General features: G+C 39.7%; 1 protein-coding gene across 1 annotated transcript in view; it reads right to left on the reverse strand.

Annotated features, from left to right (window-relative positions):
- The window catches only part of CSNK2A1 (casein kinase 2 alpha 1), a 56411-nt gene that overhangs the window by 6812 nt on the left and 22109 nt on the right, over positions 1-27490 (reverse strand). The window contains exons 2-9 of the mRNA XM_055301112.1: positions 19975-20184; positions 17828-17939; positions 11973-12074; positions 11410-11460; positions 10028-10087; positions 8259-8342; positions 1923-2033; positions 920-1021 (exon numbers count right to left, since the gene is read on the reverse strand). Coding sequence (XP_055157087.1) covers positions 920-1021; positions 1923-2033; positions 8259-8342; positions 10028-10087; positions 11410-11460; positions 11973-12074; positions 17828-17939; positions 19975-20075 — 723 coding nt within the window. The 5' untranslated portion in view covers positions 20076-20184. The remainder of the gene's footprint in view (positions 1-919; positions 1022-1922; positions 2034-8258; positions 8343-10027; positions 10088-11409; positions 11461-11972; positions 12075-17827; positions 17940-19974; positions 20185-27490) is intronic.

Raw genomic sequence — 27490 nt, forward strand, 5'->3', positions numbered from 1 at the left:
CACCTCACAACCCAATTGAAAATGTCACTTCTTTTGGGAAGCTGCTCTTGTACATTCAGACCACTACTATCACTACAACTGACTTTTGTACCTGGTCTACAGCTCTACTCTGACATTTATGACTGTAACTTATTTCCTTATATGTTCTGTTCCCTTACTGAATAGAGTATGAACTATTTGAGAGAAGGGACTATTCTTTTTTTTAATTCTGTATTCCTCATTCCTGCAGACTTACTGATTTTAACTAAATTCAGGTGGCACTGACTCATAAAAATGGTCATTGTGCTCCAACAAGGCAACAGTACCTTCCACAAGGTCCTAGAATCATTCCAGGTTCTCTTGAATGAAATGGCCCCTTGATCTTCAAGGGGAAATGGAGCTAGTATAAAAAAACACCAACTATATTTCTATAGACAAACATCAACTTAATCCATAAAAAGAGACAAAATGAATCATAGAAATACCACACACAAACCAGTATGCTGGAGGAAACATTCCCACCATGTTGGGGAAAACAACTCTAAAGAAAGCTCACCACTAGGAGATTCTAAGGTAATGTCCTATTTCTTAAACTATTGTTCCTTTAATTGTGTATTGTTTTTCAAAGTAATTTACACATGTACCTCACAAAAAAGCAAGCACTGCAAACTAAAGACTAGGAGAAATACTCTGATTTCAAAAGGCTGAACTGGTAGATTCCAAAACACCAATATGAAAATCAGTCAGCTTGGCTGAACAAGTGATAAACTGAAAATTATGCTAGGGCCCTACCCTAAGAGGTTCTGATTCAACAGGTCTCAAGTGGTGAGCTGGTCACCTGTACAATTAGCAAGATCAACAGTAGTTTCTAATGGGTAGACAGACCTGGTCATCACTAAGTTAGACCAGTAAGTTCCCTAATGGGAACAATATTTATCACCTGATCATAATTGTCATGTCCATGGAAAAATGGCTCCTTCCGGAAGATCATACTTGCCAGCATACAACCCAAGCTCCACATATCCAAACTATAATCGTACATCTACATTAAAGTAAAAAAGTCAGTTATCATACATGAAATATGAATATTCTGTCAAAATAAAAAATTGTTCTTTACTATTAAAAAAAATATATATATGTATCATTCCATTGACTCAAAATCCAAAAACCATTAACACCTTCATGTATTTTCAGTCTTTTTTTCTATGCTTCCACCCCACTTCCACCCATTTTTTACTTTCTCCACTTACTTAACACTTACATTCCATTGTTACAGCCCATGGAAAACTTTTAATGTGTAGCATTATTTTATTGCATAAATGTTTCAAAATTTAATCTTTAATTCCTCCTATAATAAGATAGTGTATTGTTTTTCATCATTATAAATAATGTGAAAAATATTTTTATGTACAAAATGTTTTTTGAGTTCAGGCTTAAATAGCTTTGGGGTCCCAGAAAAGCAATTTCTAGGACAGAGACCCAATGCTGTAAGGTATCTGGATAATAACACCTGGGAGGACTAGGAATGAAAGGTAATACCAAGGATTTGTTTCTCTAAGGAGAAAGAGGGTTTTTTTCCCTTTCTTGGTAAGGAGAAGGTCTTTAGAACACAATTTAAGAAAATCACAAGAGAACATTTTTGAGTTTACATTAATGTTAGTTAAACCTAGCTTAAAATTCTCAAAACTAGCTCTGGAATTTCTGATTAGAAAAAGTATCTTTGGTGTACTTTCTCTTCAGTCAGATCAAATGTAGATTTATTCTTATTCTCCCAACATCATGACAATAAAAATAACACAAGTTATGATGGATGAAGTGTTCCATATTTTACAGTCCTATGAGAGGGCCAGCCATGTATGTGCATAAATGGCCTACCCAAAAGCACAAAAATGACATTTTTCAAGTGTAAAACGTAGGACTGAAATTTTATCTGCTCTTCTCACCTGATAGTCTACAAGTAGCTCAGGACCTTTGAAGTATCGGGAAGCAACTCTGACATTATATTCTTGGCCAGGATGGTAAAACTCAGCCAAACCCCAGTCTATTAGTCGTAGCTGAAAGAAAAATAGAATCATGAGCAATTTTATCTTTCAAGCTACCCCTCACACTGCCATCAGAATACTCTTTAAAAAAAAAATAGCAGCCATAATACTCTCTTATGGAAATATTTCCAGTGACTACCTAGTGCATTTAAAATGAAAACCAGACTTCTTAGGGCATCTGGGTGGCTCAGTCAGTTAAACATCTGCCTTTGGCTCAGGTCATAATCACAGGGTCCTGGGATCCAGTCTCACATCAGGCTCCCGCTCAATGGGGAGAGTTTGCTTCTCCCTCTGCCTCCCCTCGCTTGTGCTCAAGCTTTATCTCTCTCTCAAATAAATACATAAAATCCTAAAAAAAAAAAAAAAATCAACCTTTTTGGCTTGGCATATAGGGTCTCCATGATTTAGTTCCTGTGCTCTAGTGAGACTTACAGTTATTGAAAAAAACCATCTCAATTTGTGCTTCTGCACAATTTCTTGAACTGCTCCTCTAACTAGAATGTCTTCAATTGTCCAACCTAGACTCCTAAATAAACATATCCCCATCTTTTCAGATATTCAAGTTAGCCCTTCAAGTCTTTTCTAATTATCCAAATAGAACCAACCCTTGCCTTTAGCCCCGACCCTCAAATATGTTTAACAGAATCACAACTTTTTTTTTTAAGATTTTATTTATTCATTCATTCATTCATGAGAGAGAGAGAGAGAGAGAAAGAGAGAGAGAGAGAGAGAGAAGCAGAGACACAGGCAGAGGGAGAAGCAGGCTCCATGCAGGGAGCCTTCAGGATCAGGCCCTGGGCTGAAGGTGGCACTAAACTGCTGAGCTACCCGGGCTGCCCCCAGAATCACAACTCTTTATATTTGTTTTCTACCTTTCTTTTTAAATTATACACTGTAAGCTCCTTGAGGGAAGAATGTGTAATTCACTTCTGCAATTTTTACTATTCAACATGATGCCCAGTACATACAAGAAAAATATTTGTGGGGCACCTGGGTGGCTCAGTTGGCTGGGCATCTGACTCATGATTTTGGCTTGGGTGTTGGTCTCAGGCGCTGTGTCAGGCTCTGTGCTCAGAACAGAGTCTGCTTGTCCCTCTCCCTCTGCTCCTCCCCCCAATCTCTCTCTCCCAAAGATAGATAAATAAAAGCTGAAAAAAAATTTTGCTGAGCAAATGAAGGGAAAAGCCAAACCAAAAGTTCTCATCAAAATGTATCCTCAAAATGGAAAAAGAAGTAGACAAGACCAAGAGGCAACCTTATTTGCCCACTGTGCAAAGCATGACCATGATCTGAAGAATGAGCAGTAGGGCTTGAGTAGTGCCTGACCACTATGACACCATCTCTGTAAGTTCACTGTTAACTAGGTACATGTTTTCCTTGTTTCAGTACAGAAGGGAAATGTAACAAAAGTTACAAAGAAAACATAATTGTTGTATCCTTTTTCTTTTTGCCCCTTTAACATTAGTGCTTCAGAGTTCTCTTTGACCTTTTTGTATCAACAGGTACTCCCAGATGACCATTTCTGGTCTGTGGCTTCACAAATAGCATCTCAGCCTTTTTTTTTTTTTTGGTAAATATTTTATTTATTTATTAATGAGAGACACACCGGAGAGGTAGAGACACAGGAAGAGGGAGGAGAAGCAGGCTGCATGCAGAGAGTCCGATGCGGGACTCGATCCTGCAGCTTTGGGATACAACCTTGAGCCAAGGACAGAAGCTCAACTGCTGAGCCACTCAGGTGTCCCATCATCTCAGCCTTTTCCACCCATACTCTCTAGCCTGTGCCTCCTACCAATTGACTCTTGCAATTGTCTAACAGACCAAAACTAAACCTTTTAAAAATTATTTATTTATTTGAGAGAGAAAGAGAAGGAGAGGGAACATGAGCAAGGGAAGGGTGAAGGAGAAGCAGACTCCCCACTAAGCAAGGAAGCCTGACTTGGGGCCCAATGCCAGGACTCCGGGATCATGACCTGAGCTAAAGGCAGACACTCAACCAACTGAGCCACCTGGGTGCCCCAAAACTAAACCTTTGATTATCCCTGCAAACCTACTTTTTACCCAGCCTCTCCCTTCTCAACTAAAGATAATTCTATTCATCCTTTCATTCAGGCCAAGAATTTTCACCCTGGATTCTTATTTCCCTTATACTCCACTGCAAATTTGTGAATTTGCCCTACCCTATTCTGACCATAAGCATCACATCCACTGCCATCACCACCTCTTTTCTGACTTCCGCAATAGCCTTTTTTTCCTAACTGGTCTCTTTGCTTTCACTTCTGCCCTCTATCTGTTCTCTACAAATCAAAAGCTTTTCATTTAAAAATGATTATAAAATCACACTAAGTTGGAGACATTCTGTGTATCCTTTACCCAATTTCCCCTAATAGCAACATCTTGTATAACTACAGATCTTATTTTCCAGTTTTACGCACATGCATGTAGTTCTTACAACTTTATCAATGCATAGATTCCTATAACTCAAGAAGATACAGAACTGTTTCATCACCAGAGATGTCCCTTGTGCTATCCCCTCCCCTCACTTCCTAACCTAACTCCTGGGGCAACCTCTCTGTTTTCAAGCCCCAATTTTGTCATATTGTTTATTTTTATTTTTTTAAGATTTTATTTATTTACTCATGAGAGACACACAGAGAGAGATAGAAGCAGAGGCAGAGGGAGAAGCAGGCTCCATGCAGGGAGCCCAACGTGGGACTCGATCCTGGGTCTCCAGGATCACACCCTGGGCTGAAGGCAGTGCTAAACTGCTGACCAGGGCTGCACACCCTGGTGCTAGCACACCAGGGCTGCCCTAATTTTGTCATTTTGAAAATGGACTCATTGGTGGAACTTTTTATCACTGCTTTTTTTCACTCAGCATGAAATCCATCAAGTTGTTCATTATCACTAGTTCTTTCCTTTTTTGTCTCTTTAAAGATTTATGTATTTATTTGAGAGAGAGAGAGCACGCATGCATGCAAGCAGAAGGAGCAGAGGAAGAGAATATCCAAGCAGACTGGTGCTGAGTGTGGAGCCTGACACGGGGTTCAATCTCACAACCCTGAGATCAGGACCTGAGCCAAATCAGATGCTTAACTGACTGAGCCACCCAGGTGCCCCAGTTCTTCTTTTTCTTAAAAGATTTTTTTTAATCTTTAAAAAAATTATTTACTTACTTATTTGGAGGAGAGAGCAAGCGCAGAGGGAGGGGCAGAAGCAGGCTCCTTGCTGAGCTAGAAGCTCTACTCGGGGTTCCAACTCGGGACCCTGGGATCATGACTTGAGCTGAAGGCAGATGCTTAACCAACTGAGCTACCTAGGAGCCCCAAAATATTTTAAGTAATCTACATTCAACACGGGGCTTGAACTTACTTACAACTCCAAGCCCAAGAGTTGCATGCTCTACTGACTGAGCCGGCCAGGCACCCCTAGTTCTTTCCTTTTTAATGCTGAAGAATACTACATAGTAATAAAATGACATGGTATAGCTATACCACAATTCAACCATTTGCTCATTGAAGGACATTGGGCTTTCCCTAATTTTGACCTATTACAAATAAAGTTGTGTTCATGTATAGATTTTCGTGTGGACCTAAGTTTTAGCTTCTCTGGGATAAATGCCATATTCCTGGGATTGTTTAGTATACATGATAGCGTTTTAAGAAACCTACAAATTAAAAAACAACAGTCTGGCATTTTTTTCTTTAAAAAAGATTTTACTTATTTTTTTGACACAGAAAGAGAGCACACGCAGGTGGAGTGGCGGGCAGAGAAAGGAGAAGCAGGCTCCCCGTAGAGCAGGGAGCCCAATGCACGACTCAATCCAGGATCTTGGGATCATGACCTGAGCCAAAGGTAGATGCTTAACTGACCGAGCCACCCAGGTGCCTTTTAAAAAAAAAAAAAGAAAAAAAAGAGAAGAAAGATTCAAGGGTAGCCTGGGTGGCTTAGCGCCACCTTCAACCCAGGACCTGATCCTGGAGACCCAGGATTGAGTCCCACGTCAAGCTCCCTGCATAATGCCTGCTTCTCCCTCTGCCTGTGTCTGTGCCTCTGTCTCTCATGAATAAATAAAATCTTAAAAAGAAATAAAATGAAATGAAAATTAAAAAAAAAAAAAAAGATCTGAGAAGAGAGGAAGACAGCTTGAGTTCGGGAGGGTCAGAGGGAGAAGAAGACTCCCCACTGAGCAGAGAGCCTAATGCAGGGCTTGATTCTAGGACCCTGAGATCATGACTTGAGCTGAAGTCAGACACCCAATTGACTGAGCCACTCAGGCACCCCAATCTGACATTTTTCAAAATGGCTGTGCTACTTCATGTTCCTGCCGGCAATGCATGAGACTGAGTTTCTCTGCATCCTTGCCAACATGTGGTACTGCCACTATTTTAATTGTTCTAATAAATGTGTAAGGAATTTTTGAAAATAGGAGAATGTCAACCCTCCGTTCGAACCTTGCATAAAAAAGCTCTGCACCTTCAGAAAAAAATGCCTGGCAATGACCTTTAGGTTTTACATGATCTGGTTCTCTTTACCTTGCAGATCTCATTTCATTCCTCTCCTCCCTGTTGATTTTATTTGTTCCAACATGCCATGCACTTTCTTGCCTTAGGGCCTTTGCACCTTTCATCTATCTGGGACACATTTGTTTTTGAGATTACATGGCTGGTTCCCTCAAAGTGTCGTTAAAAATGTCACCTTCCCAAAGAAACCTTCCCTTTACAACTTTGCTTAAAACCACAACACCCTCCACCGTTCCCTATTCACGATTTACTTTTCTTCCACATCACTTTTTTTTTTTAAAGATTTTATTTGACACAGAAAGAGCACAAACTGGAGAGCAGCTGACAGAGGGAAGAGAAGCAGGCTCCTTGCTCAGTAGGGAGCCCCTTACAGGGCTTGATCCCAGGACCTGAGCCGAAGGCAGATGCTCAACCAACTGAGCCACTCAAACACCCCGACTTTTTTTTTTTTAATAAGAATCTGAGAGCAAGCACATGTGCGTGCATGAATTGGGGAGAGGAGGAAGGAGAAGAGAAGCAGACTTCCCTCGGAGCAGGGAACCTGATGCAGAGCTTAATCCCAGGACTCTGAGGTCATGACCTGAGCTGAAGGCAGATGGTTAACAGACTGAGCCATCCAGGAGCTGCTCTTCCACATCACTTAACTTTCTATCCCACCAGCCTCCCACAAATACAAGCTTGCTATGGACAAGAATTTTTTTGTCTATTTGTCTCACACATACAACCCCAGTCTCTTGAATGATATGTATTATATAGTTTGAGTCTAAAAGAATATTAACTGATGAATAAATCAACTATGTCCCCAAAGCCTATAATGGATAGCCATCACTGCCTACAAAAGGTGGGCTTGGTAACCTTAAAAAAAGGACTATAAAGCCATGTGGTCAGTGCAGGTCTATTAAAGCATCTGTAGAGTTTAGGGGCCTCATGACACTTGTTAATAAGCAGCAGCATTTTCTGAGTATCTTATCTACATTACAATTATGTAATAAATTAAATTTTATTTTAATAAAGTATAATTAGGTATACTTAATTCTCACAACAACCTAGTGGTACACAAAGCAATATTATTATACCCATTGTATAAGTAAGAAAAAGGAAGCAAATGAGGAGAAAGCAGTTTCCCCAAGAGACTAGTTATTTAATAAATGAAACCAGAAGCCAGCTTTCCTGCCTGAAGCTAATGTTTTGTCCACTAATTGGTTTCCTTCCTTCTTCTTTTTTAAAGTAATCTCTATGCCCAAGCTGGGGCTTAAAATCACAACCCCGAGATCAAGAATTGCATGGTCTACTGACTGAGCCAGCCAGGTACACCAAATCTGTTTCCTTCTTTATTTTTTTAAAGATTTATTATTTATTCATGAGAGACAGAGAGAGAGGCACAGACACAGGCAGAGGGAGAAAGCAGGCTCCATGCAGGGAGCCTGACATGGGACTCGATCCCGGGTCTCCAGGATCACATCCTAGGCCAAAGGCCGCGCTGAACTGCTAAGCCACCCGGGCTGCCCATCTGTTTCCTTCTTGATAGTATTCTTAGCAATAGGAATACTGATTTCAACATTCTGATTTGTTAACGAGTTCATTCATTTAGCAAATATTTATCAAGTGCTTAATAGGTACCAGTGATGATGACAGATACTAGGAATAAAGTGTTGAAGATGAGGTGATAACTCTATCACACTAATAAAAAACACATGGCAGTCTATCACTTTACCTTTCTGTGCTCATGATCAATCATGACATTATGGGGCTTCACATCTCTATGCATAATTCCCATGCTGTGACAATAATCCAGGGCCTGTAGGAGGAATAGGTAAGAAAGAAAGAGTTAGTGTGCTGGAGTGATAGTCTTAAAGCTTTCTAACTTTTTCCTCTATAGTTTTCCTAGCCTCACAATACCCATGGGAGTCAGAGTTAGGACAGTCACTCCCATGTTATTCTTCAGAGACCTGTTCAAGATCCTATAGTCAAGCAAACTCAAGTCTCTGAACTTCACGTTCTGTTCCTACCTGTCGTTTCAACATTGTTTCTGTTAAAAAACACCCAGTGTGCAGCACATCACTGCCAATCTCTCCCACTTACCCAAAGGCTGGATTATTTTCACAAACATAGGACCCTCAGAAGAAAACTGGTCTGTACTACAAACCTTTCATCAAGAACAATAATCTACCAGTTAAGAGTCCACAATAGAGGTTGGCAAACCGTAGCCCATTGGCCAACTATGGCCTGCTGCCTATTTTCATGAATACTGTTTTATTGGCACCCAGCCATACCTATTTGTTTGCATATCGTTTCTGGCTACTTTTGTGTTGCCACAGCAGATATGAGTAGCGTGAGAAAGACCCTATGGCTCACAAAGCCAAAAATTTGTCCATGTTACCTGATTTATGACATCAAATCTGATTTGAAAACCATGTCCAATCTCAAACTAAGGTGAACTGAGTAGCATAACCTTTGGGGTTTGCTAATCCCAGCCTTCAAGCCAGCAGATGTCACTAGCCAAGTTGTTTGTTTTTGTTTTTTTTTTTTTTTTTTACTGGCCAAGTTTTTGTCCTTCCTGAAGGGCAACTTGGGTTCCTATGGTTCCCAGGACTAGACAAGTATATCCCTAACTTTGTGAGGTCCTGCTTGCCACAATATTGCATGAGCCAATGGAAAGATCAAATATCTCTTCTGGCATAGTCTCTTTAGGGCACTATTAAGGTTCAAATGCAGGCTTTATAGCCACCCTCATTTGGTAAGAAACTTCAGCCACCTCTTAGCAATTTTCTCATCTATAATGCTGATCTTAATGCTTACCAGGAGCAAGATAGTGATCCCACTTTAGAAGTCAAAGTCCACTCTAAGTCAGCAATCTCTAAACAGAGATTTACATAATCCTTAGGACAATGACCCTTTGAGGGCTGTGTTAGTTTACTGTTTTACTTGTTGAATTTTAAGTAAAATAACATATACCAGAAACCAGCATATCAGAAATTATTTTTCTAAGTTTTGATAATTTAATTGTAACTTTCATAGGAGCACAACAGAGATTACAAATATTTTTTAAAGTATCAGCTCACTTTTAAATGTTTCTAAATCACATTCCTACTAGACTCTATTCCATAAAACCACAAGGGTTCTGATGCTATTAACTTATTAAATCTTATATGGAGAGGCTCCTTCTTCTTCTTTTTTTTTTTTTCAAGATTTATTTATTCATGAGAGACACAGAGAGAGACAGAGAGGCAGAGACACAAGCAGAGGGAAAAGCAAGCCCCATGCAGAAAGCCCAATGTGGGACTCGATCCCGGAACTCCAGGATTATGATCACGCCCTGGGCCGAAGGCAGGTGCCACACCACTGAGCCACCCATGGATCCCCCGAGAGGCTCCTTCTTTTAACATACTTTCAAAGGTAATTCACTGGCTTTTCCAGTTGATTGGACTATTTAACAAAAGGAAGATCAAACTAAAGATATTTAGTATTTTCAGGTTCCCTTACCTTCAGAATCTCATACATGTAAAATCGAATATCATAGTCTGTTAACGTCTGGTACAATTGCTGTTAAAGACAAATGCAACATTTGAGCCATGAAATAATGCTGATGGGAAGGCAATTCTCATCTTTGTAGTAATTCAAACTAAGACTTGGCTCATTTGACACTGTTCCAAGGTCTGTCTGTTCACCAGTCTGCTTCTCCAGCAGAAAATATGCTTTTTAAAAGAGATACTTTGGGTTTTTAATCCTATACGTAAAAGTGAAGACTTATTTAAACTTGTGTTGCTCAAGCTATAATGCACTGTTGGGAATATACCAATTTATATATGCAATATGCATTAATGTTATACATTTGCAATTTAGTCTGCTCTTCATTTATCTCCAGACCTTTTCATACAAGGCATTTTGGCCTCAGTAAGGTATTAACCCATCTTTGGCTTACATTATGAGCACTGTGGATCACTAGTGGGTATGCAAGATGGCTTGCTGACAAATCTGTCAATTTAACAGAACTATTCCTGTCCCAATTTGAAAGTTAACTCCAAATGACTATCATGTATCCTTTCCAGGTTCCAAAAAGTTGCAGATTTTTAAATATCTACATATTGTTAAATGTTTAGTGAGAGCCTATGACAGTTTTCCTTGAAGTTATCATTCTGATTCTAAAACAGTTTTTCCCTTTTTCCTCCTCTCAGCAAGTGATTCACAGGATTCACCCATTTATTGATACATAACGTTCTTAATCCCAGACTGGTACAAAGGCCAAGTCAAATACCTTTACAGATTGTAAACCAAGAAAGTGCCCACATTCCTCTGCTATACTGGAATTGAGAATGTTTCAATAAGCAGGCACTGAATGGGGTGGAAGTCAGAGATCTGTTGTTGTAGAGGTCTGTATTATACCAGAATTTATACTACCCTTCTGCATCTCCCCCCATGCCCTTCTTTTTAAGATCTATAGCCCAGAGTTTCTGAGGAATCCCAAGGAATAAGCAGTCCTTGCTTGTACATACACAATACATTCCTTCTTGAATATAGTTGTTTTAAAGTGAAATGCCTTACAGCCAGAGCCTGACTAAACATGTGTTGTGGCCTTTTATTAGGTTTGACATCTGTATAATCTGTCAAATGAATGGTAAACATGGTGAAAAGTAAATGTATTGGTAATTAAGGAGCCCCAAATGAATGAAAGAGCAAAATACCAAGATGTTAAAAGCAGACACCGCTTGTACAGCAGTTTCTCTACCTGAAAACTTAGCACTGTAAGGATGAAAAGCTCTTTTTAATTAAGTTAGAAGGAAGCTCTTCTAACGGTAACATCACTAAGAGGCTTTCTATGTGGTCTAAAACCCCAACACCTTGAAATGGTTGGTTATATATTATACCTTGAAGTCTGTGTTGTTTACGTGTTCAAAAACCAAGGCAGGGGTTCGTGACTAGGGGAAAGAAAAAGAAAACACACATTAGCAACAGCCCTGGCAGCTTTAGTGGGCGCAATGTTTGCAGATACTACGTGGTGAATTTAGTAGTCCTCGCCTCAGTAGTAGGAAACCCTCTACTGCTACAAGCCCTCCCCACTCTGATCACCACCACACTTAGGTCATTTTTGGGATGGATTTCAAACAGAAGACATGGAGCTGAAGTCTCACCAGGCTCTAGGCAGCCCGACAATGCGCCCATCGCCCATCGGCATCGGACCTGAGTTTGCAAAATGGATTAACACATTTCAGTTTCCAGTGCTATCAGTCTCTTAGCCTAGAAGAATAAGAAATAGTCTGTGGGTGGAGGTCTCTTCGAAAGAAAGACCCAAGCTAGTTAAATGGTATAACTGATTAAGCACTTTTAAAGCAGGACTTAACGGTAGAGGGGGGAAAATAGAGGCCAGTTGTGCTATGGGTCAAACACCACCTCAGCTCTAGTGGGCCTTGCCAGCGCCTACTATACTCACCACAGGGTCTTTTACAATGTCTGCCAGTGTGATGATATTGGGACCGCCTCGTAAATTCTCCAAAATCTTTATTTCACGCTTGATTTTCTTCTTCTTTACTGGCTAAAAGGGTAAAAGTATTAGTGAAATGATTTCCAAGTATTTCAATACGTAGTGTAATTCATAAATGGCTTACTTAGGAGTTCTTTGAAGGAAGGATATGTGTCAGTCTCATCTCTGAACCCCTTCTCCTAGCCCTGTGCCAGGTATTCTATAGGTACTTAGCAAATGTTGAATTGAAAGAAAAAAGACTTTCATTCCAAACACCAGACCTCTGCAGAACCAGCATTTAATTCCAGTTGTTAATCTTAGTATATTAACTTTTTAAAACTATACAAAAACTAGGAATGTGTATGGTAATACTGAGACATATCTTGTAAACATCTCTTTGTCAATTAGGATAAAGCATGAGCTCTTTCCATTCCTTCCTCTAAACACCCTAGGGGAGCCTGGGTGGCTCAATTGGTTAAACGTCCAATACTTGGTTTTGGCTCAGGTCATGATTTCAGAGTTGGGAGACTGAACCCTGCCTCAGGTTCTGTGTTCACTGCAGTCTGTTGGGATTATCTCCCTCTGCCCCTCCTCTGTGTATACTCTCTCTCCCCACCTCTAAAAGATAATAATAAAATCTAGAAAAACCAAAAAAAGTCCCCACCCTACAGAGGGGAAAGAAGTCAGGACCAACAGCAGGGATACCCAAACCATCTTTGTGCAGCATAACTTTATGGGTTAAATGTGGCCTTGAAGTCAGACTGCCTAACATGAATTGCACATTCATTACCTGCTGGCTCTGTGCCAATGGGCAAATTAAGTTCTCTAAGGCTTTCACTATGGGTAAAAATAATCAATAAGAATATATATATTCTGAATCGGTTGGGACGTAATCCATAATATCTGTCTAGTTTCATCACCAATATTTCTATAAATGAACCCTTTCCTCCATTTAAAAAAGACCACTCTACAGAGTCCCATGTTCCTTTGTCCACAACCATTATTTCTACATCTGTTCTCATACAGAAATCCTTTTCATTCTTCTGAGGAAGGCTTTGGTCCAACTCTATCTCCTCCACAAAGCCTTCCTTCTAAATAATCTAAAATAGTGTTAGTCCAAAAGAAATACAATGCAAGCCACGTGTGTATTTTAAATGATCTAATAACCACATTAAAAAAGTGAAAAGATGGAGATCCCTGGGTGGCTCAGCAGTTTAGCGCCTGCCTTTGGCCCAGGGCGTGATCTTGGGAGTCCTGGGATCAAGTCCCATATCAGGCTCCCTGCACGGAGCCTGCTTCTCCCTCTGCCTGTGTCTCTGCCTTGCTCACTCTCTGTGTCTCTCATGAATAAATAAATAAAATCTTTAAAAATAAAAAAGTGAAAAGAAACAAACAAAATTAGTATGTTTAACGAAACATATCCCAAACCTTATAGCCACCCATGGCCCATGTCTGCTACCCTAGACTATGCAGGTCTTTCCTAGGGTGTCAGTCACCTTAGACTACTGATACATTGCATGTGATTCTTAGAAATTGTTTTAAGTATGTATCATCTCTTCATCAAAAAGATAAGTGGCTACTAAACCTCATGATCAACAGTCACTTTGATTTTTAAACATACAGATTCCCAGGTCCCACCTAGAATTGCTGAATCAGAATCTTGAGAATAGAGCTAGACAGCTATTCTTAGATACTTCCTAGGTTGATAAACCAGGTCAAGGAACTACCAAACCATACCGCAAAATCTTTTAACCTTTCCTTAAGTCCTAAGCACCTGGTACAGAACACAAGCAAGCAGGTCTTGGATACAGACCATCTTCAAAATCTGGCTTTGTAGCTATGCAGTTTTGGGAAGAGCACTTAAATGTTTCTGAATTTAAGCTTGCTTTGAAGAACTGTTGTAACATAAATACCCAAGTTAAAATGGGGGCCAGTTGAAAGTGGACAATATATGGAAAATGTGCTAATAGAGACTACCACAGTCCACATCTAATTCAATTCACAGCTCTTAGCCTTGCTATTAGAACTCAGTACACTTACTGCGAAGCAGGCTGATCAGAAGTTTTCTCTTTTCGCTTCAACTATCAGATCTCTGTGATCTGCTGGAGCATCTGAGAGATCTTTCTATCCTCCGGAAACTAACCATCAATCTATCCCGATTTCTACTAAATCACTATTTCTCAACTGCCGGTTTAAGTAAAAAAAAAATTTTTTATAGAATCCTTAAAATCTATAAACTTACAAAGCTGGTTTGTGATAGACTAGGCAAGTGACTTAAATTTAATATGATCAATGCAACTATTCTGTCTTAAATAGGTGGGAGAAATTAAAAAATTTAAAGTGTTTATGAATGGATTTCATTTATACTTATAATCATCTATATAATTATAGTAAAATATACTGTACAATTAGGAAAAGACTGAGCTGAAAACAATCTTGTCAGCCCCTAACTCAAAACCATCAATAACTCCCAATAATCTGGAAGAGATATACATTAACTTTTAAGACTGGAAGGAAATGCAGAGATGATCTTTTCCAGGTGACCACCAATTTAATCTCCCTTTCCAAGCTCACCTCCCAAGTATGGTCACTCAGTATCTTCCACATGAAACAATTCACTCGTTTCTTCCTATTTCCTTATCTTGTGCATTCTAAATCATACCTCCCCTTTCTCCACTTCCACCTACACCTACTCAAATCCTCCTTCCATTCAGGGCCTGAAAATAGCTCCTGGGAGCTTTTCCTAACTACCACCTTCTTCTCAACTGTGAAACCTTTTTTATGACTCTAGATAACCCATCACTTTAGGAGTGCATGGGTGGCTCAGTTGGTTAAGTGTCTGTCTTCGGCTCAGGTCATGATCTCAGGGTCCTGGGATTAAGCCCTGCATCGGGCTCCCTGCTCAGCGAGGAGATTGCTTCTCCCTCTCCTTCCTACTCATGCTCTCTCTCTCGCTCTCTCTTAAATAAAATCTTTAAAATAAAATAACCTGTTACTTTATCATATCCTTTTCCATATAAATATCCTACAGTTAAACAGAATTTCAGCCTCCAAAGTACATTTCTATATATAATTTATTTGATCCTCACATCAACTCTGAGAAAGTCAGGGAAAGCAGGATTATCTCATTTGTACAGATAAGCGAACACCTTAGATTGGTTAAAAGGACTGTTAAGGTTAATTACTTTTAGAGTTTGAATTAGAATCCACATGTTCTGATTTCCAGCCTAATTCTTTTTTCTTTTTAATACTTACTTATTTATTCATGAGGGACAGAGACCTAGGCAGAGGGGGAAGCAGGCTCCTTCTGGGGAGCCTGATGCGGAACTTGATCCCAGAACCCTGGGATCACTACCTGAGCCAAAGGCAGATGCTCAACCACTAAGCCACCTAGCATCCTCTACATGTGGTAACACAAATATCAATACTTAAACTTTCTGGTTCCCGAAAGGTGTGCCATGGCACCTCAGCAAGTTCATAGAGGCTCTATGAAATTTTCAATTTCTGAAGGAAATATCAATCAACACCCAATATCCACCAGAAACAGAGCATACTATTAGCTTGAGGTAGCTCATAGTTTCAACATTAGATTGCACTACATTTTTGTGAAGCTGGGTTTTCAGTCGTTGCTATGATAAAAAGCAAACACTATACAAAAATCAATGTTGAAAAGGAGGGATCCCTGGGTGGCTCAGCAGTTTAGAGCCTGCCTTCGGCCCAGGGAGCCTGCTTCTCCTTCTGCCTGTGTGTCTGCCTCTCTCTCTCTGTCTCTGTGTCTCTTGTGAATAAATAAATAAAATCTTAAAAAAAAAAAAGTTGGGGATCTCTGGGTGGCGCTGTGGTTTAGCGCCTGCCTTTCTTTCACCCAGGGCACGGATCCTGGAGACCCGGGATCGAGTCCCGCGTCGGGCTCCCTGCATGGAGCCTGCTTCTCCCTCTGCCTGTGTCTCTGCCCCGCCCCCCCTCTGTGACTATCATGAATAAATAAAAAATAAAAATAAATTTAAAAAAAAAGTTGAAAAGGAAATGAAGCTATTGGTGTCCAATTTATGCCAACATTTGAGAAGCTGTGCAGTGATTGACAGGTTACATATCCCAATACTAATTATGGTTATATGAGGATAAAAAGTATTACATATTTTTTAAATCTCTATATATAACATTTTATGTTTGTTTATTTAAAAGTTTTATTTATTCACAATAAACACACAGACACACAGACTCACAAGAGACACACAAAGAGAGACAGAGACATAGAGGGAGAAGCAGGCTCCTCTCAGGGAGCCCAATACAGGATTCAATTCCTGGACCAGGATCACACCCTGAGCCAAAGGCATATGCTCACTGCTGAGCCACCCAGACATCCTTGTATATAACATTTTAAATGGCACCCACGTCAAAACACTTTGTTATCTGGACATAACTACTTAAAAGTTACTGAGACAATATGGGTGGCTATAAATTGAGAAAGTCTGGGAACCTCTGCTTATCAGTGTCAAATATGTATACGTTCCGATGGCAAGGAATTATATGCTAAGTTCCTAACATATGATAGTGCAGAGTACAGTTATAACTAACTTATAAGTTGCATATTGGTAGCCCATTGGCCAAACCTGGCCTGTAGAGCTTTTATTTTTATTTTTTTTAAAAGATTTTATTTATTTATTCATGAGAGACAGAGAGAGAGAGAGGCAGAGACACAGGCAGAGGAGAAGCAGGCTCCATGCAGGGAGCCCGATGTGGGACCCAATCCCGGGACTCCAGGATCATGCCCCGGGCCAAAGGCAGGCACTAAACCGCTGAGCCACCCAGGGATCCCCCTGTAGAGCTTTTAAAGAAACTCTTGAGGGCAGCCCCGGTGGCTCAGCGGTTTAGCACTGCCGTCAGCCCACGGCGTGATCCTGGAGACCCAGGATCGAGTCCCGTGTCAGGCTCCCTGCAAGGAGGCTTCTTCTTCCTCTGCCTGTGTCTCTCTCTCTCTGTGTCTCTAATAAATAAATAAAAAATCTTAAAAAAAAATAAAAAATAAAAAAACTCTTGAGCTGGGATGCCTCAATGGCTCAGTCGGGATTGAGCTTCACATCAGGCTTCCTGCTCAACAGAGAGTCTGCTTCTCCCTCTGCCCCTCCCCTTGCTCGTGCTCTCTCTCATTCTGTCAAATAAATACATAATAAATATTACGTATATTTTAAATACATAAATTCAACAATCTTGAGCCAACATTCAACTATATATATTTATTATGTGTGTATATATATATATATATATTTCTACTTTCTTTTTGCAAAAGAATATCAAGTAATACTAAAATTGCACTACTGCAAAACAATTATCAGCTAGAATTAGAGCACATGCAGAAGTACCCATCACTCACATTCCCCAATCATGAGTACTGACTGCATGGATGGCACCAGCCTGCCACTTAAAGGTCTGCATTTCTGACTCCTCATCCTTACACAGAAGAGGTATCAATTTCTCGAAAACAGAAGGATGGATTATAACGAAAAATCTAGGGAATCAGTATTAGGTAAGACCTAGGAGAGAGAAGATCGAACCTTTACTCCCTTCTTCCTCCACAATCTAGCTGTATGGCTTGAATCAAATCACTTCTCTTGCTTCAGTTTCCTATCTGTCAAATAAAGAGAAACTCTTCTATCCACTTCACCAGACAATAAATAAAAGTGTTAAAGCACTCCAAATACCCTTTCAAATGCTACTTGAAAAAAAGGTATTTAAAAAAATTTTTTTAAGTACAATTACTTAAAAAAAAAAAATCTAAATTCCAAATACCTCTAAAATGATAATCTTTCTCTTCTTATACTCACCTTGAGAATTTTAACAACAACTTTTTCATTATTTGTGATGTTGATGGCTTCAAATACTTCACTGTATTTACCCCGGCCTAATTTTCGAACCAGCTGGTAGTCATCTTGATTACTGTGAACAAAAAGAGTCAAAGTCACAATGATTTTAAAAGTTCAAAAAGTTCAAACTATAAGGCACTAATTAACTTTAAAAACTCTACTATCAGGAGGAGTAAAAGAAATAAAAGGTATTTCAAATAATACCCAAATTGGTTTCTTTGTATTTTAAAAACTAGGTCATTAATTAAAAATGTATGTTCCAAATCCTAGAATTAGAGAAATTTAAGCCTTTTAATTATTCTGTCAAATCCCAAATTATTTTCATTTCTACTGGCATACCACACATAACTAGCTTGTACTAGGGTTTGTTATGTGTGTTTGTGTCCAAAAACAGATAGCTTTCCCCTGGATAATAATTTTTATATATTCCTGTCCTCTTGCGCCTGGCCCAGTGTTGACACCTAGCAGAAGTCAATACGTGTTGTAAGAATATTTCAATTCAGCCACACTTTGGAAGTAGCTGATATTTAATGGGCCTTTCTGAAGTTAAGTGCCTTTCAAACATATAAGCTTGACCACACACTTGTCCTCTAAGGCAAGCCCTGAGAATAGTCCATGTAATGGAGTTTACAAATCACATCACATATCATAAACCATAGGTAGGGGTCCCTTCCTTACTTTTACCCATATTCCTTGACCACTTGCAAGATCAGAGGTAAAAAATAGGGGAAATGCCAACATTTTTTCCCTCCCTCTAATTATACCTTACATGACTTTGCTTTAAAGAATGACAAACATGGTCCATTTAATAAAGCCTAAATTCTATTTACTTTTGCTGGAGACAATGAAAATCCAAGTAACAAATTAGCCATCCATTTTCCTCAAGCAGCTAAAAAGAAAGGGAATGAACAGACAAGGCAAAAGGTACTAAGGACAATGGACAATGTATTAAGGCAGGTCTAGGGGAAGGAAGCTCTTCGTTTTGGTCCAATTCTCCTGTGGGATGGGCTCAGAAAACAAATGCAAGCAAGCAAATAATAGCACCATGCCAAAACCTTGAAAGGGTGGCTAATGTTATTTAAGCAGAACTAAGTGCAAAGCACTCAACTTGAAGAGAATGGTTGAACTTTTCTTAACAAAACACAGGTATTCCTAGAATCTAAAGCTTGTTATATGAAGGGAATTGTTAGATTATCAATAATGACATTTATTGATACTGCATCGCTGGTTCTTGATATCTTTGAAGCACACTGTGCTTCTCTGTGCAGAGGTAATGTACTTACTGTTAAACATCATGGCGCCATCAGCATTACACTACACCCTTATGCCAATTTTGGAGACTACCTTTAACTACTTACAAGTTATGTATATCATGTGTGAAGAGATAAAATGTAACATATGGGAACTGTAGCTTTATGCATTTTCATAATGCTTTCTTTTGCATTTGATGTCAAAATGCTTTTATCACAATAAGTACAACCTGATCAATTAAATATACGCATGGTGGGACAAGAGATGCAAACATCCAAAAGAGACTGCACAGAGAATGAGCAGCAAACACAGCTATTCAGGTAGATTGCAACTGTTCAAAATGAAATTTGGGTGGAATTCCGTGCTACACATAGCTAGCCTAATGATCAGGGCAAATGTTGATAAGGGTTTAATTTTTCTTCTATCAGAAAGAGGACATCTTTCTAGAGAGCCGTTTCATCCTTCAGTATCATGGGACAACATTCTCTGACCTCAAAAATACTTTATGTAAGAGTTGGGTGTTTTTCAAGTCTCTCAATTATTAATTCTCACCAAACTGCAAAGCCTTTAGTTGAGATAAGCTGACAGTAACTCTTTACCAGTCTTTTATCCAGAATATATATAAGTCCAAGCAAAGAATAAGAGATGGAAATAATTTTTAAATGATAAGCCTATCAGAGCTGTTAATTTGCCAAAGCAATACCTTGCTTCTTCACGGCAGAAGAAAACATAAATCAGGTCTTAATCTTGAGGATTATAAATGCACAGCCAGGAAGGATTTATGACACAAATTACTCAACAAATCCACAAGAGTCAGCCCTTTGAGCAAGGACAGTAAAGTAAAAGGAAACAATTACCCCCACTCCACCACGTGTGACTCATAATCCCAGTACTCTCGGGGTCTGTGCGTATTAACATCTGTGTAAACTCTGGCCCTGCTTGGCACGGGTCCCGACATGTCAGACAGGTTGGCGAACGAAGGTGGACTTGATGTTTGGAGACCTGGTGGTCACTGTGTTCAGAAGCAGTTGGGGGTAAGACTTTGTTTCAGACCTGTTTTCTTTAAACTGCAAACACAAAATGCATAAAGGCCAAGGAATTATTTTTAAAAACATATGGGAAGAAGAAAATTATAACAACGGCTTCAAATATACCTCTGGCTCTTCTACCTGTTAACCAATAAGTAGATCCCAACTGTGTTAACCACAATGTTTCCTATAACTTGGAAAGAAAATAATAATAAAAAACCCAAGAAACATACTTAAAATTAAACTAGCTCTAATCCTATTCTGCAAAGTAGCTTGTTACCTCCTTATCTAAAGTCTGGATGTTTTTTATAAGATTGCCTGGAAAGGAAAAATGGCATCAAGGATAGACCCATCAACATTACTACCATTTATACATATACAATCCACAGAAATTACTGGCAAGAAAAGCTTTCTATATAGCTCTAGTAGCAAGGTTTAAAGGCTCCACAATAGTGGCAAAGCCGGGGGTACAAATAATTGAACAGATTCTTATGGTTGATGAAAGCAGGAAGGGAATAAAGACATGTTCTCTCATATATCAAAGTTTAATATTTTTTATACTGATCTAAATCATTTGGGGAACCTTGTACAATAATCAGCAGGTCCTTAATTACCATTTGAAAGACACAATTTCATTATATTTAAAAACAAATAATTTCCTCTTGATTTAATACAGGAGCAAGCTTAATAAAAACTGGTAGAAGACAGTAATACATTTGCCTGAACAAATACGAAATTTGACACAGAAGGGAAAGTGTTGAAATTTTAGAAACATGCTTTCTACCAAATTGGTAAACTAAGTCTATCTAATAGGTAAACTGTGATGTCTTCCCAGACCATTCCAGTCTCTTTATCCCCTTTCAGCGATTCCTATAGCATTTGCTGATTCCCTTTACTCTGCATTTAATTAAAGTTTTACTGAGTCTCAAGGAAGCCTGGGTGGCTCTGTGGTTGAGCATCTGCCTTTGGCTCAGACATGGTCCTGGAGTCCTGGGATTGAGTCCCACGCTGGGCTCCCCTTGAGGAGCCTGCTTCTCTGCCTATGCCTTTCTCTCTCATGAATAAATAAATAAAATCTTAAAAAAAAAAAGTATTGAGTCTCCAGATTTCATAACCTGAAAACAAATCACCTATTCTGTTTTCTGGCCCAGACTGTGTAACCTCAACTTAATTATAAGGAAACACTGGACAAACAGAAAACGAGGATGCTTCAATAAAAAAGGGGGGTATACACTGAACTCAAAAATGTCAATATTGTAAAACATAAAGGCAAGTTAGAAAAGACGGGACTATACATATTGTCCTATACCTAGACTGTATCCCGCACTGGAGTGGGTTAAATGATACAAAAAAATAATACTATCAAAACCTACTACCCCATGGCAGATAGCCTCTTCTCTCCTGCCTGCCATTCCCTTGCAGTGTATTCAATAAATTTTTATCTCCTTTAGGGGTGTCTGGGTGGCTCAGTGGGTTAAGTGTCTGCCTTCATTCAGCTCAGGTCATGATCTCAGGGTCCTGAGATTGAGCCCCAGGTTGGGATCCCTGCTCTGCTCCTCCCTCTCCCCCTGCCCCCACCCCCCAATGCATGTGCACACGCGGTGTCTCTGAAATGAAATCTTTAAAAACAAAAACCTTCTATCCCCTTTAAAAAAACAAAAAACCCAAAAACCAAAGCAAAAAAACCAAACACACAAAACTATCAGATCAAATGACAAAACATTTAGATGGTAGATTAGATGTACAAAAGTGTACATTCACCTGATAAAACAAATGGGGTAAAAATATAAAACGTCATAATAGGTAGGGGCACTTGGGTGGCTTAGCTGGTTAAGTGTCTGCTCAGGTCATGATCTCAGGGGTTCTGGGATCAAGCCCCATATTGGGATCCCTGCTTAGTGGGGAGGGAGTTTGCTTCTCCCTCCCCCAGCTCCTGCTCTCTCGAATTAATGAAATCTTAGAAAAAAAATACAATAGGTGAATCTGAGCAAAGGGGATGCAGAAGTTCTTTGTACCACTCTTATTTTTTCAAAACATGCTATTTATAAAAAGTGTAGTAATACATAAAATTTACCAATTTAACCATATTTTCTTTAAATAAATACAAAATAGGGACGCCTGAGCGGCTCAGAGGTTGAGCATCTGCCTTCAGCTCAGAGTGTGATCCCAGGGTCTGGGATCCGGTCCTGCGTTGGGCTCCCTGTGAGGAGCCTGCTTCTCCCTCTGCCTATGTCTCTGCCTCTCTCTCTGTGTCTCTCATGAGTAAATAAAATCTTTATGAATAAATACATACATACATACAAAAATAATAGGAACTATAGCTAACTCCTCACCTTGGAGGGCCAAATCATGGGTGGACGTGACATTACAAAACAAGACTTCATTTTTTTTTAAAGATTTTAATTTATTCATGAGACACACACACACAGAGGCAGAGACACAGGCAGAGGGAGAAGCAGGCTCCATGCAGGGAGCCCGACGTGGGACTCAATCCCGGGTCTCCAGGATCATGCCCTGGGTTGAAGGTGGCGCTAAACTGCTGAGCCACCCGGGCTGCCCAAGACTTCATTTTTTCCTGGAAATCACCTGAGTCACATGGAAAACATTCCCCAACTCCCATTTACTAGTTCATGTACCTGTCAGTCGTATCATCCAGTGTTCCTATGCTTTCTTAAGGCCTTGGCATTCTCTGTGAAGAGTAGAGCAAGACTATTCACTAATGAAACTCCTGAGATTTCCAACTATTTGTGACTGACCCTTGCAGTTTTGTGCCTCATCAGCTGGGACCTAATTTATGAACTGGTGGACAGTGATTCTCCATTGGGAAGACTACTAGCGGTTTTGCAGCACCCGAAGAGGTGCTTCACTTTACTATCATGCATACCAAATAATGTGTTTATAGGAAGAGTTGTTCATATGAATTTCAAATGGTTGGCCTTCATTAATAACTATACCAGGAGAAGAAATTTGAGAGTTCTTGAACTGTACCTCAGTAGCCTCAGATAAATACAATGGTGCAAAGAAGGATGGGGGAGAATGATAGGCTGGGGATAAAGGAGGGATGTGAAAGGAGGAAAGGTAAGTCATCAAAGGTAAACATTATTTTATTCAGAAAGAGTATTTCACTTACCTCTGTAAATGTGTACAGCCTAACATGAAAGAAAAGGATGGCCTAAATTTCTCAATAATTGGTTGGTTCTTTCATATATTCCTTCCTTTGTCCATCTCTTAAATATATGAACATCTATAAAAATGAACTATGACAGGCCTTGGGAATAAAAGTCAGAACAAAGGTGAGACAAACATGCCTTTAAGGTTTTATCTGCAAGACTAAGGATAATGGATACTCACTGAGGAGTTTTAAGCAGAAAAGTGACCCATATGTACATTTTGAAAAGTTCACTTCGGCTGGGTGTGGGACAAGCAGAGGAATAGATTTAGGGAGAAAGAAAGCTGTTAACAGTAGCTTATGCAAGAGCAATGACGAAAGCTTGACCTATGGTGTTAGCAATGGAGAGAAGTGCAAAAATTTGAGGAAGAAAATTTATGGTATAAAATCAATAGCTCTGGGTAGACTGGATAATGGGGTTAGAAGTGGGAGATGACTTTCAGATTTCTGGCTAGAGATGTTTTAAAAAATGTATTTTAGAGAGAGAGAACATGAAAAAGGTGGGGTGAGGGAGGAGAGAAGCAGACTCCCTGCTGAGGGCAGGGCCTGATGCAGGGCTCAATCCCACAACTCTGAGATCATGACTTAGGCCAAAATCAAGAGTCAAAACACTTAAGCCACGGAGCCACGCAGGCGCCTCTCAAAAGACTTTTGATACCATTCATGGAGACAGAAATTCTGGAAGAGAGCTCACAGGTCAGGTTTTGGATTTATACTAAAATAGATGAGACATTAAAAAGGATACTGAATAAGCAACCAGATATTAAGTCTGGAGCTAAAAGAGTCTCTCAGCTTTAAATATCTAACCCTCCCAGCAATTCTATGAGGCAGACATTTCTATCCCTTATCTACAAGTAAGAAAACAGCCTAAAGGGCAGCCCCGGTGGCTCAGCCCAGGCATGATCCTGGAGACCTGGGATCGAGTCCCACGTCGGGCTCCCTGCATGGAGCCTGCTTCTCCTTCTGCCTGTGTCTCTGCCTCTCTCTCTCTGTCTCTCATGAATAAATAACTAAAATCTTTAAAAAAAAAAAAAAAAAAGAAAACAGCCTAAATAAGTTCAGTAGTTAGGGCAATGAATATCTAGGAGAGATTTGGGATTCAAAGCCAAGGTGGCTGGCCTACAAGATTCAAGTCCTTTCATTCCTATAGAACTTACTACTTTGAATTTCATATAGTATAGTCTTCAAATCTTAATTTCCTTATTAGACACTTAGCTCTCTGAGGTCAAGATTCGGGTCTGATATGTCTTTTGACTTTACAGTTCAAGGCTCTACATCTCATAAAATGTTCACTAAATATTACTTAATGATTAAATCAAGATTGGCTTATTTTCAAAAAATGAAATGAACTTGAAGTCTGCCTCCAAAAGGCTAAATTGTGTCCATCTGGTATGCTAGGGGAATGGGAAGACCAACTCAAGGGCTCTGGAGTAGCTGTTCCCTTGGCACACGTGTTCTCTCCTAGAATTATAGCTTCCTCTGTTAAATAACAGGGCCACACTTAATATGTCTTTTTCTCCCCACAAGAATTAAAACAGAATACTGGAGAAACTTAATTTTAGCAATTTTTACACACAGCTTGTTTAGAAGCTGGGGCAGGGATGCCTGGGTGGCTCAACGGTTAAGTGTCGGCCTTCAGCTCAGGGCGTGATCCCCGAGTTCCGGGATCAAGTCCCACATAGGGCTCCCTGCATGGAGCCTGCTTCTCCCTCTGCCTAGGTCTCTGCCTCTCTCTCTCTCTCTCTGTGTGTCTCTCTCATGAATAAATAAATAAAATCTTTAAAAAATAAAATAGAAGCTGGGGCAAGTGTCTGAGTCCTAAATATCCTGAAGGTCAATTCTTCTATCTAGTGTACAAAATACAAGCATATCATGAGAAAATCTGACTTATGGAAAAATATGAACTTTCCCAATAATTTCCATTTTAAATGATCTAACTTCATCCTTACTGTTCTCATGTACTTGCATAAAATGAGGTGTAACTTTATTGGTTAATGATTTCATAGGACTACTTCTACCTAAAAAGCCTTCAGTCTGTCTCTAAAGACATGGCTGTATTTTGTTTCTTTAGTGCTTAGCCTAACAGAAGCCAATTAATCAACTGAAAAATTTTCTTGACAAAATTTTCCCTACTAAAGTCAGACCACACCTACAACCAAAGTCATATGGCTCTGCTCTGTTTGTCCTATTCTTTAATAAAATACAAGGAAATGAAAACTCCATCTAATCATAAGGTTAGGGATGCCTGGGTGGCTCAGTGGTTGAGCCTCTCTCTGCTTTTGGCTCAGGGCATGATCCAGGGGTCACTGGATCAAGTCCCACATCGAGCTCCCAGCAGGGAGCCTGCTTCTGTCTCAGCCTCTCACTCCCTCTGTGTCTCTCATGGATAAATAAATAAAATCTTAAAAAATATATACACAACATTAAGGTTAAAATGTGTATTACCAAAATCATATCTGCTAAAATGTTTATCTGCCAAAATGTTTATCAATATAAATGGAATACAGAACTAATAAATTGCAATAAAAACTCCTCTTGCCCTCCTCAACGAATCCATCTTTCCCTCTAATCTCTTCTACTCCCTATTTGTTTTTCGACCTGGCAACTGAATAGAAAATTAGAGGTTTAGTAAATGGTCCAATACCAGAAAACTGCATGTCTGATTAATCATTTATGCCAATGTATTTTTTTTTAATGTTTCAGTAACACTTCATTTACAAAATCAGGTTACATGCTGGATTTGGGCCAGTGAACTATATAGACTGTGCCAAAGTGTGTTTATATAGATGAATTCCCTAGTGGAACTGGAGAAGATTATTCTGGAATTTTAAATTTAAAAAGTTAAGTCTGCTTTAAAAAAATTTTTTTTTTAAATGATAGTCAGAGAGAGAGAGAGACAGGCAGAGGGAGAAGCAGGCTCCATGCACCGGGAGCCCGACGTGGGACTCGATCCCAGGTCTCCAGGATCGCGCCCTGGGCCAAAGGCAGGCGCTAAACCCCTGCGCCACCCAGGGATCCCTGCTTTTAAATGTTAATACAATTTTATTAGTTCTTTTAACTCTAATGTTTATTAGAATCTCCATCTTAAACACACACACACACTCCAATCCCTAGATCAACCACAGTGAATGAACAAGCTCTCACAATCATCCAGACAGGGGAAAGAAAGATTTCTATGGTAAAGAATGAGGAATGTGCTTACTCTGCACTAACCGCATGATTTAAGACTGCTTGTTCAGAGGAAAGGCAGTTGTATAAGGAAAATAACACCTTCTCAGCACTGCCGCAGAGAATGAATTCTTCCTAGCAATCAGGCCGCATATGCTTATAGAAATAAGAGATAAGCTTTAGAATATATGCAGGGAACAGGATACTGCAGATTTCAAAAAGTGAAAAGAACTAAAACTCTTTTTTAATTTAAAGATTTTATTTCTTTGACAAAGAGAAAGAGCACACAAGCAGGGGGAGGGGAGGGGCAGAGGGAGAAGCTCCCACTGAGCAGGGAGCCCGATGTGGGGCTAGATCCCAGGACCTCGGGATCACACTCTGAGCCGAAGTTAAAGGCTCAACCACTGAATCACCCAGGTGTCCCCAAAACAGAACTTTTATTTATTTATTTTTAAATTTTATTTATTTATTCATGAGAGACACAAAGAGAGAGAGGCAGAGACAGGCAGAGTGAGAAGCAGGGAGCCCAATGTGGAACTTCATCCCAGAACCCTGGGGTCACGACCTGAGCTTTCAAAGGCAGATGCTCAAACACTGAGCCACCCAGGCATCCCAAAACAAAACTTTTTTTTTTTAATTTTTTTTTTTTATTTATTTACGATAGTCATACAGAGAGAGAGAGAGAGGCAGAGACACAGGCAGAGGGAGAAGCAGGCTCCATGCACCAGGAGCCCGACGTGGGATTCGATCCCGGGTCTCCAGGATCGCGCCCTGGGCCAAAGGCAGGCGCCAAACCACTGCGCCACCCAGGGATCCCCCAAAACAAAACTTTTAAAAAGAAACTGTGAAATGGTTTGATATACTTTTGATCAGGACTACAAGAAAATGAGAAAATGGGACAGAGTAAAGGAAATATTTGAAAGAGGTGTAATAGCTCAAAATTTCCCAGAAGTAATCAGACACAACCACATTCCAGAAGCCAACAAATTCCAAAGATAAAAGAAACCC

Source organism: Nyctereutes procyonoides, unplaced genomic scaffold (genome assembly GCF_905146905.1).
Source record: "Nyctereutes procyonoides isolate TBG_1078 unplaced genomic scaffold, NYPRO_anot_genome, whole genome shotgun sequence".
Classification (NCBI taxonomy): Eukaryota; Metazoa; Chordata; class Mammalia; order Carnivora; family Canidae; genus Nyctereutes; species Nyctereutes procyonoides.